The 12,166-nt window shown below is 43.8% G+C and overlaps 1 protein-coding gene across 4 annotated transcripts in view; it reads right to left on the reverse strand.

Moving 5' to 3' along the window:
* The window catches only part of ILDR1 (immunoglobulin like domain containing receptor 1), a 37,133-nt gene that overhangs the window by 15,859 nt on the left and 9,108 nt on the right, over positions 1 to 12,166 (reverse strand). For 3 of the 4 annotated variants that reach the window (XM_059162811.1, XM_059162810.1, XM_059162809.1), the window contains exons 2-3: positions 1,839 to 2,009; positions 344 to 493 (exon numbers count right to left, since the gene is read on the reverse strand). The exons of the other annotated variant lie outside the window; for it this stretch is intronic. In XM_059162811.1, the coding sequence (XP_059018794.1) occupies positions 344 to 493; positions 1,839 to 2,009 (321 nt within the window). The remainder of the gene's footprint in view (positions 1 to 343; positions 494 to 1,838; positions 2,010 to 12,166) is intronic. 4 annotated transcript variants of the gene reach the window in all.

The following is a 12,166-nucleotide window of genomic DNA, read 5'->3' on the forward strand; positions in this document are numbered from 1 at the left end:
TTATGGGAGGGAGCAAACAAGCCTGAGCCACACCTCAGCCATGAAAAAGCAAAAGAAACCACCCACTCCCAGACTCTTAGCCAAAGCTGTAGGATATATCATCCAGAGACCAGTTTTTCAGGGGAGTGACTTCAGATGGTGGTAACAGCCTTCTATATATCTGGCACTTTCCTCAAACAAACAAACAAAGAAACAAAGCAAACAAACAAAAAAAAGAAAGAAAGAAAGAAAGAAAGAAAGAGAAAGAAAGAAAAGAGGGAAATCCCCACAATGACTCAGCCAGCCAGGCCCAGTATCTGCACCTCCAGGCAGCCCTAGATGCCACCGCCTCCCCTGCACTCACGGTTCTGAATGGTGATCTTGCGCTGCCGGTAATCCACCCCCAGCACGGGCTCATTCTGCCCCCTCCGCTGAGCCACGATGCGCACCTCACGCTGGCTGTCATTGCAGTCATTGGATGGGTCCTGGCCCAGGGATAAAGCTGCCTGGTATGCTGAGGAAAGAGGACAGTCAAGTCACACAGTACTGGGGAATTCCCAGGAGGAAAGGAGCCCTTACTGTTCCCTAGAGCAGCGAAGCTTCTCATTTTTATCCTGAGCTCATTTGTCTACTCCTGCTAAACATGAAGATTCTGGTACTGAGGGTCTGGAGTGGAGCTCTGAGAGTCTGCATTTCTTATGAACTCTCAGGTGACAAAATGAACCTTTGGAAGCAAGTCCAGACCCCCTAAAAGGCCATCATTTCCAAATCCTGGCTCCATGCCCCTGTATCCTATTCCATCTACCTTTGCTTCATTTTTGGTCACCCCAGATTCTGTTTCAATGGGGTTCATCTACCTGCCCTTTTAATACATTTGCTGGTGGCAAATGCCTTCTGTCCTGGTCTCTCCTCCCTTCCGACTTTATTTGAAGAGTAACCCCCTAGAAATTATGCCTTGATTCAGAGATGTATGTTTTGGGGACAACTGCCAGATTCTATGGGTGACTTGTTGGTAACTCGCAGAACATTCAGGTATCAAGATTCATACTTTAAGACATTAGTCAGGGCTAAAAGAGGAAAAGCTGATGGCTCTCCCCTTTTTTCTCACTTCAGGAAGCTCACTTCCTTCCTACAAAGACAGTGTCTACTTGTACTCTCAAAATTTCTACAAGGTTAAATGTCCAGGGCTGATGGTCATGATCTGGGTTCCTTTGTTCCTTGAGAGAGGCAGATGTAGACAGCTAGAAAGAGCTTTGGTTCCAGGGAGGAGAGCTGACATGAGTGGGGTGGCTACTATTGAGAGGTAGGATTGGCTAAGTGTGGTGGGAGGGGTGGGGGAGGGTAGCGCTGAGAATGTGTTCCCTAGAGGCAGTATGCTCTCACTCACTAGGGGAGTTTCCTGGGCCACTAGGAAGGCTGGCCACAAATGTGAGTGTGGCAGTGGGAGGGAGGTTCACAGAGGGCCACTCCTTAGGGTCCCAGGGGATGTAGGAGGCTTCTTGTCCACATTCTCAGGTGGTAAGGGGAATGGAGGCAGACTGTGTACTCATCTCAGTGTGCTCGCAAGCAACCAGGAACAAAACAAGACGTAGGACTGGCACTGCCTTTTAAAAACTTAATGTCTGAGCTGCCCATATCTTTTTAGAACAAGGTAGGGCATAAATCTTAAAATAAAATAGTATGTGACCTTAAATAAGTTACTTCACCTGTCTGGGCTGTTTATTTATCTATAAAAGGAGGGGACTGCATTAAGTGGCCTTTGTGGCTCCCTCTCACAAGGATTTGCCATCCTAAATAATTCCTATGCCCTAATGGCCATGCTTCACAGAGGTACATGGGTAGAAGGGTGAGGGACTCACATGCAGAGTAGTAGTCAAAGATGGGGTCCTTGCAGAAGGACTTGAAGCGCCACGTGACCACGACATCCTGGAGCTGGGCAGAAGTAGTGTAGTCACACTTGAGGACGATGGAGGCAAACAGGGTGACATAGCGCTCTGTGTGCTGGACCGTCACCAGCAAGGACAGGCACCCTGCAGCCAAGAGCAGGAGACAATGCTGAAGGCACTCTATGTCTCTGGGAGGTGACCTACTTCTGTTCATGGGGTAATAAAAGCAATGCAAATAAGCAAACACACTGGCTGCCTAGCTGGGAGATGGCAGACAGAGTGGGAGGGAGGCAGAGACCACGCAGACACCTGGGGTAGATGGGGAAGATGAAGAGTGGGCATGAATGACAACGGATCTCTGATCCATTGATAGTGTCAACACATCCAACAAGAAAGAAACTACATTAAAGGAAGGTCACATAGTACTAGGGTGAGCTCACCAGTACATGTACGTATTTGTTCATGTTACTTTCTTTTAAAATGTTTCCCCACTTCCCCAGGGAAGGATTGTTGAATCCTCCAAAGCCTGTCAGGTATCTGCCTTCAGCGTTTCCTGCTGCCTCATCTCCCTTCCAAGCCCAATTTACACTCACGGTGTCAGCCACGCTGAACTGGCTTCATTCCTCGCCATCCCAGGATCACAGTCTTCCCCAAGTCTTCCCACATGTGGACTTCTTGGTTGGAGCACATTCCCAGAGCACCAGCCACCGCTCCCTTCCCTTCAGGAGGCTAATTCCTATGTATTCCTCAGGTCTTCAGCAGCACCCTCACCTCCTCCAGAAACCTTCCCTAACTGCAAATCTGGGAGAAGGGTCTCCTGTGCTTTCCCAAGGTGCCTCCTCCCCTCCAGGCAGCACGTTGCACATGCCTTGGTGATGGCCAGTTAACTGCAGGCTCTGAGAAGGCCGGCTGGTTCTGCCTCTGACATGCTGTTACAGCACAACCTCACACTGTACCTGTCACCTCCATGGTACCCAACAAACATTTGTTGAATAAATAACGGAACGAATGACAAGAATACATTAACGGTAGACACTGGCAGTACAGGTGATCAACATGAATATAAAATAAATACAAATGATCAGACTGGGACAAATTTTACTAAGAAAGACTTGAAGTAATTAAGATTTTTCTTTTCTCTTTTTTAAGACTCCCTCTCCCCAGCCTCCAAGGCTACAAACACAGCTCCAGGTCTGCCTTGATGAGGAACCTGGAGGCACAGAAAGTCAGGTGGGACTTTGGCACGGTCGCAGGTCCACATAGAACACCTTAGAATGCTCCTATGTCAAGAAGGTCTCTAGGCCAAGTTAGTGGGGATCTCCTCATGGGAGGCTTAGTGCAGAATAACAGTACTCAAACTTGAGCAAGCGCCACCAAGAGGACTTGTAACGGCCCAGATCACTTTCAGGAGGAGTTTCTGATTGAGGAGCAGTTGGGTAGGGCCCCAGAACTTATAATTCTAACAAGTTTCCAGGAGATGCTGATATTAACTGCTCTGGGTACCAAGCTTTGGGAACCACTAGTGTGGACTAAATTAAAAACAAACAGGATTTGGACTCCGATACAATTGGATTCAAATAAAACTTCACTATTTATTTGGACATGGTATAAGCTATTTACTCTGAGTTTGTTTTTTTCCCCCAGCTATGACTGCAGATTATAATAGTACTAACCTCATCAGGTCTGTGAAAGAATGCGATGAGATAATTCACTTCTGGCATTTGGCATGGTGCCTGGCCCATACACTGCTGTATTAGTGTTAGCATCTGAGTCTGAGTCTCTTTCCCTCCTTTCTCTTATTATGAAGGCCAAACAGAAAAGGGTTCAAGTGGGGGTTCTCTCCAAGGGAGCCCTCAGGTGGAAAAGCCTCATGTTGACTGAGCTATTCTGACAAACACAAAAATTTATTCCCTATCTTCACCCCTTAAAAAGCAGCTGGATGGGCCTGGCTCAAAGGCCAGAGCCACACGGCTCTGGATCCTGCCTCACCTTTGGGACACAGCCCTCGTAAGATAGTAAGCTGTGACTTAGGATGCGCATGTGCACCCACTTTTCTCACATCCACAGAGAAAGAACAGGACAGGTCCTCACCCCCAGGAATGACGCAAACTGTCTCCGGGGCTGGGCTGAAATGAGGAAGTCCTGTAACAGGCATGCTGGAGAGAGGGTCTGCAGAAATACAGGGGAGACCTGTGGGTGGGGAAGATTTCACAGAAGAAAGAAATATAAGCTGGGCCCTGCCACTCAGGTAGGATTAAGATTACACATGAAAAATGGGAAGAAGGCAGAGAAACTTATGGTTTCAAGACAGAAGAAAAGAGAGAGCAGAAGCCCTTATCAGGAAGGAGCAGTAACTTGGGGAGCCTGGAGGGAACCAACCCCTGGCTTGATGGGAAACAGAGGGATAAATAAGGCAGGGCTGGTGGTAGTGGCTGGGGGTGGGGAGTCTAGATCTCACTGAAGCATCTATTTCTAGTTAATGGGTAATCTCTGAAGACTTCTCTGTAGAGTAATAGGGCAAAGGTGGTTTTTAAGGAAAACTGTTGACTTCCTCATCCAGTTATAAAGATCATCATTTTGAAAATGAGCCTTCAGTAGTTTGGGGGGAAAACAGCTGCTGTCTCTACCAGCTGTAAGATTCCTGGAAATTAGTCCAATCAGAATGGAAGAGCCAGTGACTAGCATCTCAAGCCTAACGTGGGTTGTTTTGTAATCTGCCTTATTATTTTTTTTTTTTTTTAATTTTTTTTTTTTTTTTATTTTTTATAAACATATATTTTTTATATACATATATTTTTATCCCCAGGTCTGTGAATCACCAGGTTTACACACTTCACAGCACTCACCAAATCACATACCCTCCCCAATGTCCATAATCCCACCCCCTTCTCCCCAACCCCCTCCCCCCGGCAACCCTCAGTTTGTTTTGTGAGATTAAGAGTCACTTATGGTTTGTCTCCCTCCCAATCCCATCTTGTTTCATTTATTCTTCTACCCACTTAAGCCTCCATGTTGCATCACCACTTCCTCATATCAGGGAGATCATATGATAGTTGTCTTTCTCTGCTTGACTTATTTCGCTAAGCATGATACGCTCTAGTTCCATCCATGTTGTTGCAAATGGCAAGATTTCATTTCTTTTGATGGCTGCATAGTATTCCATTGTGTATATATACCACATCTTCTTGATCCATTCATCTGTTGATGGACATCTAGGTTCTTTCCATAGTTTGGCTATTGTGGACATTGCTGCTATAAACATTCGGGTGCATGTGTCCCTTTGGATCACTACATTTGTATCTTTAGGGTAAATACCCAATAGTGCAATTGCTGGGTCATAGGGCAGTTCTATTTTCAACATTTTGAGGAACCTCCATGCTGTTTTCCAGAGTGGCTGCACCAGCTTGCATTCCCACCAACAGTGTAGGAGGGTTCCCCTTTCTCCGCATCCTCGCCAGCATCTGTCATTTCCTGACTTGTTGATTTTAGCCATTCTGACTGGTGTGAGGTGATATCTCATTGTGGTTTTGATTTGTATTTCCCTGATGCCAAGTGATATGGAGCACTTTTTCATGTGTCTGTTGGCCATCTGGATGTCTTCTTTGCAGAAATGTCTGTTCATGTCTTCTGCCCATTTCTTGATTGGATTATTTGTTCTTTGGGTGTTGAGTTTGCTAAGTTCTTTATAGATTCTGGACACTAGTCCTTTATCTGATATGTCGTTTGCAAATATCTTCTCCCATTCTGTCAGTTGTCTTTTGATTTTGTTAACTGTTTCCTTTGCTGTGCAAAAGCTTTTGATCTTGATGAAATCCCAGTAGTTCATTTTTTCCCTTGCTTCCCTTGCCTTTTGCGTTGTTCCTAGGAAGATGTTGCTGCGGCAGAGGTCGAAGAGGTTGCTGCCCGTGTTCTCCTCAAGGATTTTGATGGATTCCTTTCGTACATTGAGGTCCTTCATCCATTTTGAGTCTATTTTTGTGTGTGGTGTAAGGAAATGGTCCAATTTCATTTTTCTGCATGTGGCTGTCCAATTTTCCCAGCACCATTTATTGAAAAGGCTGTCTTTTTTCCATTGGACATTCTTTCCTGCTTTGTCGAAGATTAGTTGACCATAGAGTTGAGGGTCTATTTCTGGGCTCTCTATTCTGTTCCATTGATCTATGTGTCTGTTTTTGTGCCAGTACCATGCTGTCTTGATGATGACAGCTTTGTAATAGAGCTTGAAGTCCGGAATTGTGATGCCACCAACGTTGGCTTTCTTTTTCAATATCCCTTTGGCTATTCGAGGTCTTTTCTGGTTCCATATAAATTTTAGAATTATTTGTTCCATTTCTTTGAAAAAGATGGATGGTACTTTGATAGGAATTGCATTAAATGTGTAGATTGCTTTAGGTAGCATAGACATTTTCACAATATTTATTCTTCCAATCCAGGAGCATGGAACATTTTTCCATTTCTTTGTGTCTTCCTCAATTTCTTTCATGAGTACTTTATAGTTTTCTGAGTATAGATTCTGTGTCTCTTTGGTTAGGTTTATTCCTAGGTATCTTATGGTTTTGGATGCAATTGTAAATGGGATTGACTCCTTAATATCTCTTTCTTCTGTCTTGCTGTTGGTGTAGAGAAATGCAACTGATTTCTGTGTATTGATTTTATATCCTGACACTTTACTGAATTCCTGTATAAGTTCTAGCAGTTTTGGAGTGGAGTCTTTTGGGTTTTCCACATATAGTATCATATCATCTGCGAAGAGTGATAATTTGACTTCTTCTTTGCCGATTTGGATGCCTTTAATTTCCTTTTGTTGTCTGATTGCTGAGGCTAGGACCTCTAGTACGATGTTGAATAGCAGTGGTGATAATGGACATCCCTGCCGTGTTCCTGACCTTAGCGGAAAAGCTTTCAGTTTTTCTCCATTGAGAATGATATTTGCGGTGGGTTTTTCATAGATGGCTTTGATGATATTGAGGTATGTGCCCTCTATCCCTACACTTTGAAGAGTTTTGATCAGGAAGGGATGTTGTACTTTGTCAAATGCTTTTTCAGCATCTATTGAGAGTATCATATGGTTCTTGTTCTTACTTTTATTGATGTGTTGTATCACATTGACTGATTTGCGGATGTTGAACCAACCTTGCAGCCCTGGAATAAATCCCACTTGGTCGTGGTGAATAATCTTTTTAATGTACTGTTGAATCCGATTGGCTAGTATTTTGTTGAGTATTTTCGCATCTGTGTTCATCAAGGATATCGGTCTATAGCTCTCTTTTTTGGTGGGATCCTTGTCTGGTTTTGGGATCAAGGTGATGCTGGCCTCATAAAATGAGTTTGGAAGTTTTCCTTCCATTTCTATTTTTTGGAACAGTTTCAGGAGAATAGGAATTAGTTCTTCTTTAAATGTTTGGTAGAATTCCCCCGGGAAGCCGTCTGGCCCTGGGCTTTTGTTTGTTTGGAGATTTTTAATGACTGTTTCAATCTCCTTACTGGTTATGGGTCTGTTCAGGCTTTCTATTTCTTCATGGTTCAGTTGTGGTAGTTTATATGTTTCTAGGAATGCATCCATTTCTTCCAGATTGTCAAATTTATTGCCGTAGAGTTGCTCATAGTATGTTCTTATAATAGTTTGTATTTCCTTGGTGTTAGTTGTGATCTCTCCTCTTTCATTCATGATTTTATTTATTTGGGTCCTTTCTCTTTTCTTTTTGATAAGTCGGGCCAGGGGTTTATCAATTTTATTAATTCTTTCAAAGAACCAGCTCCTAGTTTCGTTGATTTGTTCTATTGTTTTTTTGGTTTCTATTTCATTGATTTCTGCTCTGATCTTTATGATTTCTCTTCTCCTGCTGGGCTTAGGGTTTCTTTCTTGTTCCTTCTCCAGCTCCTTTAGGTGTAGGGTTAGGTTGTGTACCTGAGACCTTTCTTGTTTCTTGAGAAAGGCTTGTACCGCTATATATTTTCCTCTCAGGACTGCCTTTGTTGTGTCCCACAGATTTTGAACCGTTGTATTTTCATTATCATTTGTTTCCATGATTTTTTTCAATTCTTCTTTAATTTCCCGGTTGACCCATTCATTCTTTAGAAGGATACTCTTTAGTCTCCATGTATTTGGGTTCTTTCCAAACTTCCTTTTGTGGTTGAGTTCTAGCTTTAGAGCATTGTGGTCTGAAAATATGCAGGGAATGATCCCAATCTTTTGATACCGGTTGAGTCCTGATTTAGGACCGAGGATGTGATCTATTCTGGAGAATGTACCATGTGCACTAGAGAAGAATGTGTATTCTGTTGCTTTGGGATGAAATATTCTGAATATATCTGTGATGTCCATCTGGTCCAGTGTGTCATTTAAGGCCTTTATTTCCTTGCTGATCTTTTGCTTGGATGACCTGTCCATTTCAGTGAGGGGAATATTAAAGTCCCCTACTATTATTGTATTGTTGTTTATGTGTTTCTTTGATTTTGTTATTAATTGGTTTATATAGTTGGCTGCTCCCACGTTGGGGGCATAGATATTTAAAATTGTTAAATCTTCTTGTTGGACAGACCCTTTGAGTATGATATAGTGTCCTTCCTCATCTCTTATTACAGTCTTTGGCTTAAAATCTAATTGATCTGATATAAGGATTGCCACTCCTGCTTTCTTCTGATGTCCATTAGCATGGTAAATTCTTTTCCACCCCCTCACTTTAAATCTGGAGGTGTCTTCGGGCTTAAAATGTGTTTCTTGGAGGCAACATATAGATGGGTTTTGTTTTTTTATCCATTCTGATACCCTGTGTCTTTTGACAGGGGCATTTAGCCCATTCACATTCAGGGTAACTATTGAGAGATATGAATTTAGTGCCATTGTATTGCCTGTAAGGTGACTGTTACTGTATATGGTCTCTGTTCCTTTCTGATCTACCACTTGTAGGCTCTCTCTTTGCTTAGAGGACCCCTTTCAATACTTCCTGTAGAGCTGGTTTGGTATTTGCAAATTCTTTCAGTTGTTGTTTGTCCTGGAAGCTTTTAATCTCTCCTTCTATTTTCAATGATAGCCTAGCTGGATATAGTATTCTTGGCTGCATGTTTTTCTCGTTTAGTGCTCTGAAAATATCATGCCAGCTCTTTCTGGCCTGCCAGGTCTCTGTGGATAAGTCAGCTGCCAATCTAATATTTTTACCATTGTATGTTACAGACTTCTTTTCCCGGGCTGCTTTCAGGATTTTCTCTTTGTCATTGAGACTTGTAAATTTTACTATTATGTGACGGGGTGTGGGCCTATTCTTATTTATTTTGAGGGGCATTCTCTGAACCTCCTGAATTTTGATGCTTGTTCCCTTTGCCATATTGGGGAAATTCTCCCCAATAATTCTCTCCAGTATACCTTCTGCTCCCCTCTCACTTTCTTCTTCTTCTGGAATCCCAATTATTCTAATGTTGTTTCGTCTTATGGTGTCACTTATTTCTCGAATTCTCCCCTCGTGGTCCAGTAGCTGTTTGTCCCTCTTTTGATCAGCTTCTTTATTCTCTGTCATTTGGTCTTCTATATCACTAATTCTTTCTTCTGCCTCATTTATCCTAGCAGTGAGAGCCTCCATTTTTGATTGCACCTCATTAATAGCTTTTTTGATTTCAACTTGGTTAGATTTTAGTTCTTTTATTTCTCCAGAAAGGGCTTTTATATCTCTCGAGAGGGTTTCTCTAATATCTTCCATGCCTTTTTCGAGCCCGGCTAGAACCTTGAGAATTGTCATTCTGAACTCTAGATCTGACATATTACCGATGTCTGTATTGATTAGGTCCCTAGCCTTCGGTACTGCCTCTTGTTCTTTTTTTTGTGGTGAATTTTTACGTCTTGTCATTTTGTCCAGATAAGAGTAAATGAAGGGGCAAGTAAAATACTAAAAGGGTGGCAACAACCCCAGGAAAATATGCTTTAGCCAAATTAGAAGAGATCCAAAATCGTGAGTGGGGAGAAAGGGGATAAAAAGAGGTTCAAAAAGGAAGAAAGAAAAAAGAAAAAAAAAAAAAAAAAAGAAAAGAATTTTTTTTAAAAAAAGAAAACACCTAAGAAAAATGTAAAAAAAAAATATATATATATTAGATAAACTAGTAAAAAATCGTTAAAAAAGAAAAAGGTAACAGTTAAAAAAAAAAAAAAAATTTTACCCGAAGGCGAGAAAAAAAAAAAAAAAATGAAAAAGAAAAAATTAAATTAACTGCAAGACTAAAGAAAATCACAGGAAAAAAGCCATGAGTTCCGTGCTTGGCTTTCTCCTCCTCTGGAATTCTGCTGCTCTCCTTGGTATTGAAACCGCACTCCTTGGTATGTGAGCTTGGTCTCGGCTGGATTTCTTGTTGATCTTCTGGGGGAGGGGCCTGTTGTAGTGATTTTCAAGTGTCTTTGCCCCAGGCGGAATTACACCGCCCTTACCCGGGGCCGGGGTGAGTAATCCGCTCGGGTTTGCTTTCAGGAGCTTTTGTTCCCTGAGCGCTTTCCGTAGAGTTCCAGAGGACGGGAATACAAATGGCGGCCTCCTGGTCTCCGGCCCGGAGGAGCCGAGAGCCCAGGGCCCCACTCCTCAGTGCGCCCTCAGAGAACAGCGCCCAGTTACTCCCGTCTGCCTGACCTCCGGCCGCGCTCCGAGCTCACCGAGCCTGCGACCGGTTCAAGGTGACACGGAGCTGCGAGCTTACTGTCGGCTCTGTCTCTGTAGCCGGCTTTCCCGTTCCAATACCCGCAAGCTCTGCGACACTCAGACACCCCCGATCCTTCTGTGACCCTGCGGGACCTGAGGCCACGCTGACCCCGCGTGGGCTTCGCTCCGGTTTAGCCTCTGGAGCGATGTCCCTCCGCGGAACAGACTTTTAAAAGTCCTGATTTTGTGCGCGGTTGCTCCGCCGCTTGCCGGGAGCCGGCCCCTCCCCCCGGGGTCTATCTTCCCGTCGCTTTGGATTCACTTCTCCGCCGGTCCTACCTTTCAGAAAGTGGTTGTTTTTCTGTTTCCAGAATTGCTGTTCTTCTTCTCTTCGATCTGCCGATGGATTTTCAGGTGTTTGCAATCTTTAGATAAGCTATCTAGCTGATCTCCGGCTAGCTGAAGCAGTCTCAGCTTGCTACTTCTCCGCCATCTTGACTCCTCCCTGCCTTATTATTTTTGCTTCTCCACTCTCACCATCCACCTTGGTTTTTTTCCCAGAACTGGCCTGAAATAGACCTTGGAGTTTTCACCCAACACAGCTTTAACGGATGAGAAGTCACTATAGGTAAGCTTTCGAAAATGACGAAGACGGCATTGCTGACCCTAGTTTATTTTGCTCGGTAAATAAGAAGATTAGAATAGAGATAAAAACACTAAACAAAATCCTATGTTCACACCGTACTTTCAAATACTGTCTTTTACACACTAAATCTGACTCCCGGAAGGAGACAATCAGGGCCATTTCACCCATCACAAATCTGAGACTGGAAAAGATGAGTAGCTTGTCTGTGGTCATTCATTTTCTAAGGAGGTCAGAGTCAAGATTCCACCCCTGGAATGGGTGGTCTCTCCACTCAGCCTGGTTATTCTCTAAATAAAGTTTAAAGGAAAATGTTCGGTACTCATCGGCCTGCAAATAACCGGAATGATGGGCCAGGCGACAATTGGCAGCAGTCACTCTGATACTGGGACTAACAACCGACATGTTCTTTATCTTGCTGAATGGTAATTCAACATAAATAGCAATGTATTCAAAGAGCGCTTGTGAACAGTATGTGTGTAGAGGTGGAGCATGTGGAGGGAGAGCAAGTTTGCGGGGAGTCAGAGAAAGGAGTTGCTCTGGGGCAGCTTTGAAGATCGCTGAATTTGACACTCTGAGGGAGGAGAATGGGGACAAGGGTGATCACCTTCATCACTAAGCCCTCCCCCAGCTCCCCTTCCATGAATGCCTTTATTATGGCCAGTACATACCTGCGGGGACACCCTCACCTTTCCCAATGTCAGCACAGGCTTTGCCACCTGGGTACTGTTTTCATCCTCTCTTTGATTTCATCCCTATGTGAATTTCAAGCCTTGACATATATCAGGTTCCCGTGATTTGGGCCATACTGAGCTTATTCACATGTTCTCCTGGGGTCTGCCAGCCCCACAGCAACCAGTTCAGCTCTCAGACCTCTGCCCCTGGCCTTGCACAAGAAGAGTGGGGTAGAGTCCCAGGACAAAGGTACGGAGCAACCAGCAACCCTCCCTCCCTTTGTCTCAGCTGTTGCTCTGGATCTCAGCACCTACGGTGTGCCCAGTGACATACACACATAGTTCCTAATTCTCACAAGCCCCCAA

This window comes from Mustela lutreola, chromosome 2 (assembly GCF_030435805.1).
Source record: "Mustela lutreola isolate mMusLut2 chromosome 2, mMusLut2.pri, whole genome shotgun sequence".
Lineage (NCBI taxonomy): Eukaryota > Metazoa > Chordata > Mammalia > Carnivora > Mustelidae > Mustela > Mustela lutreola.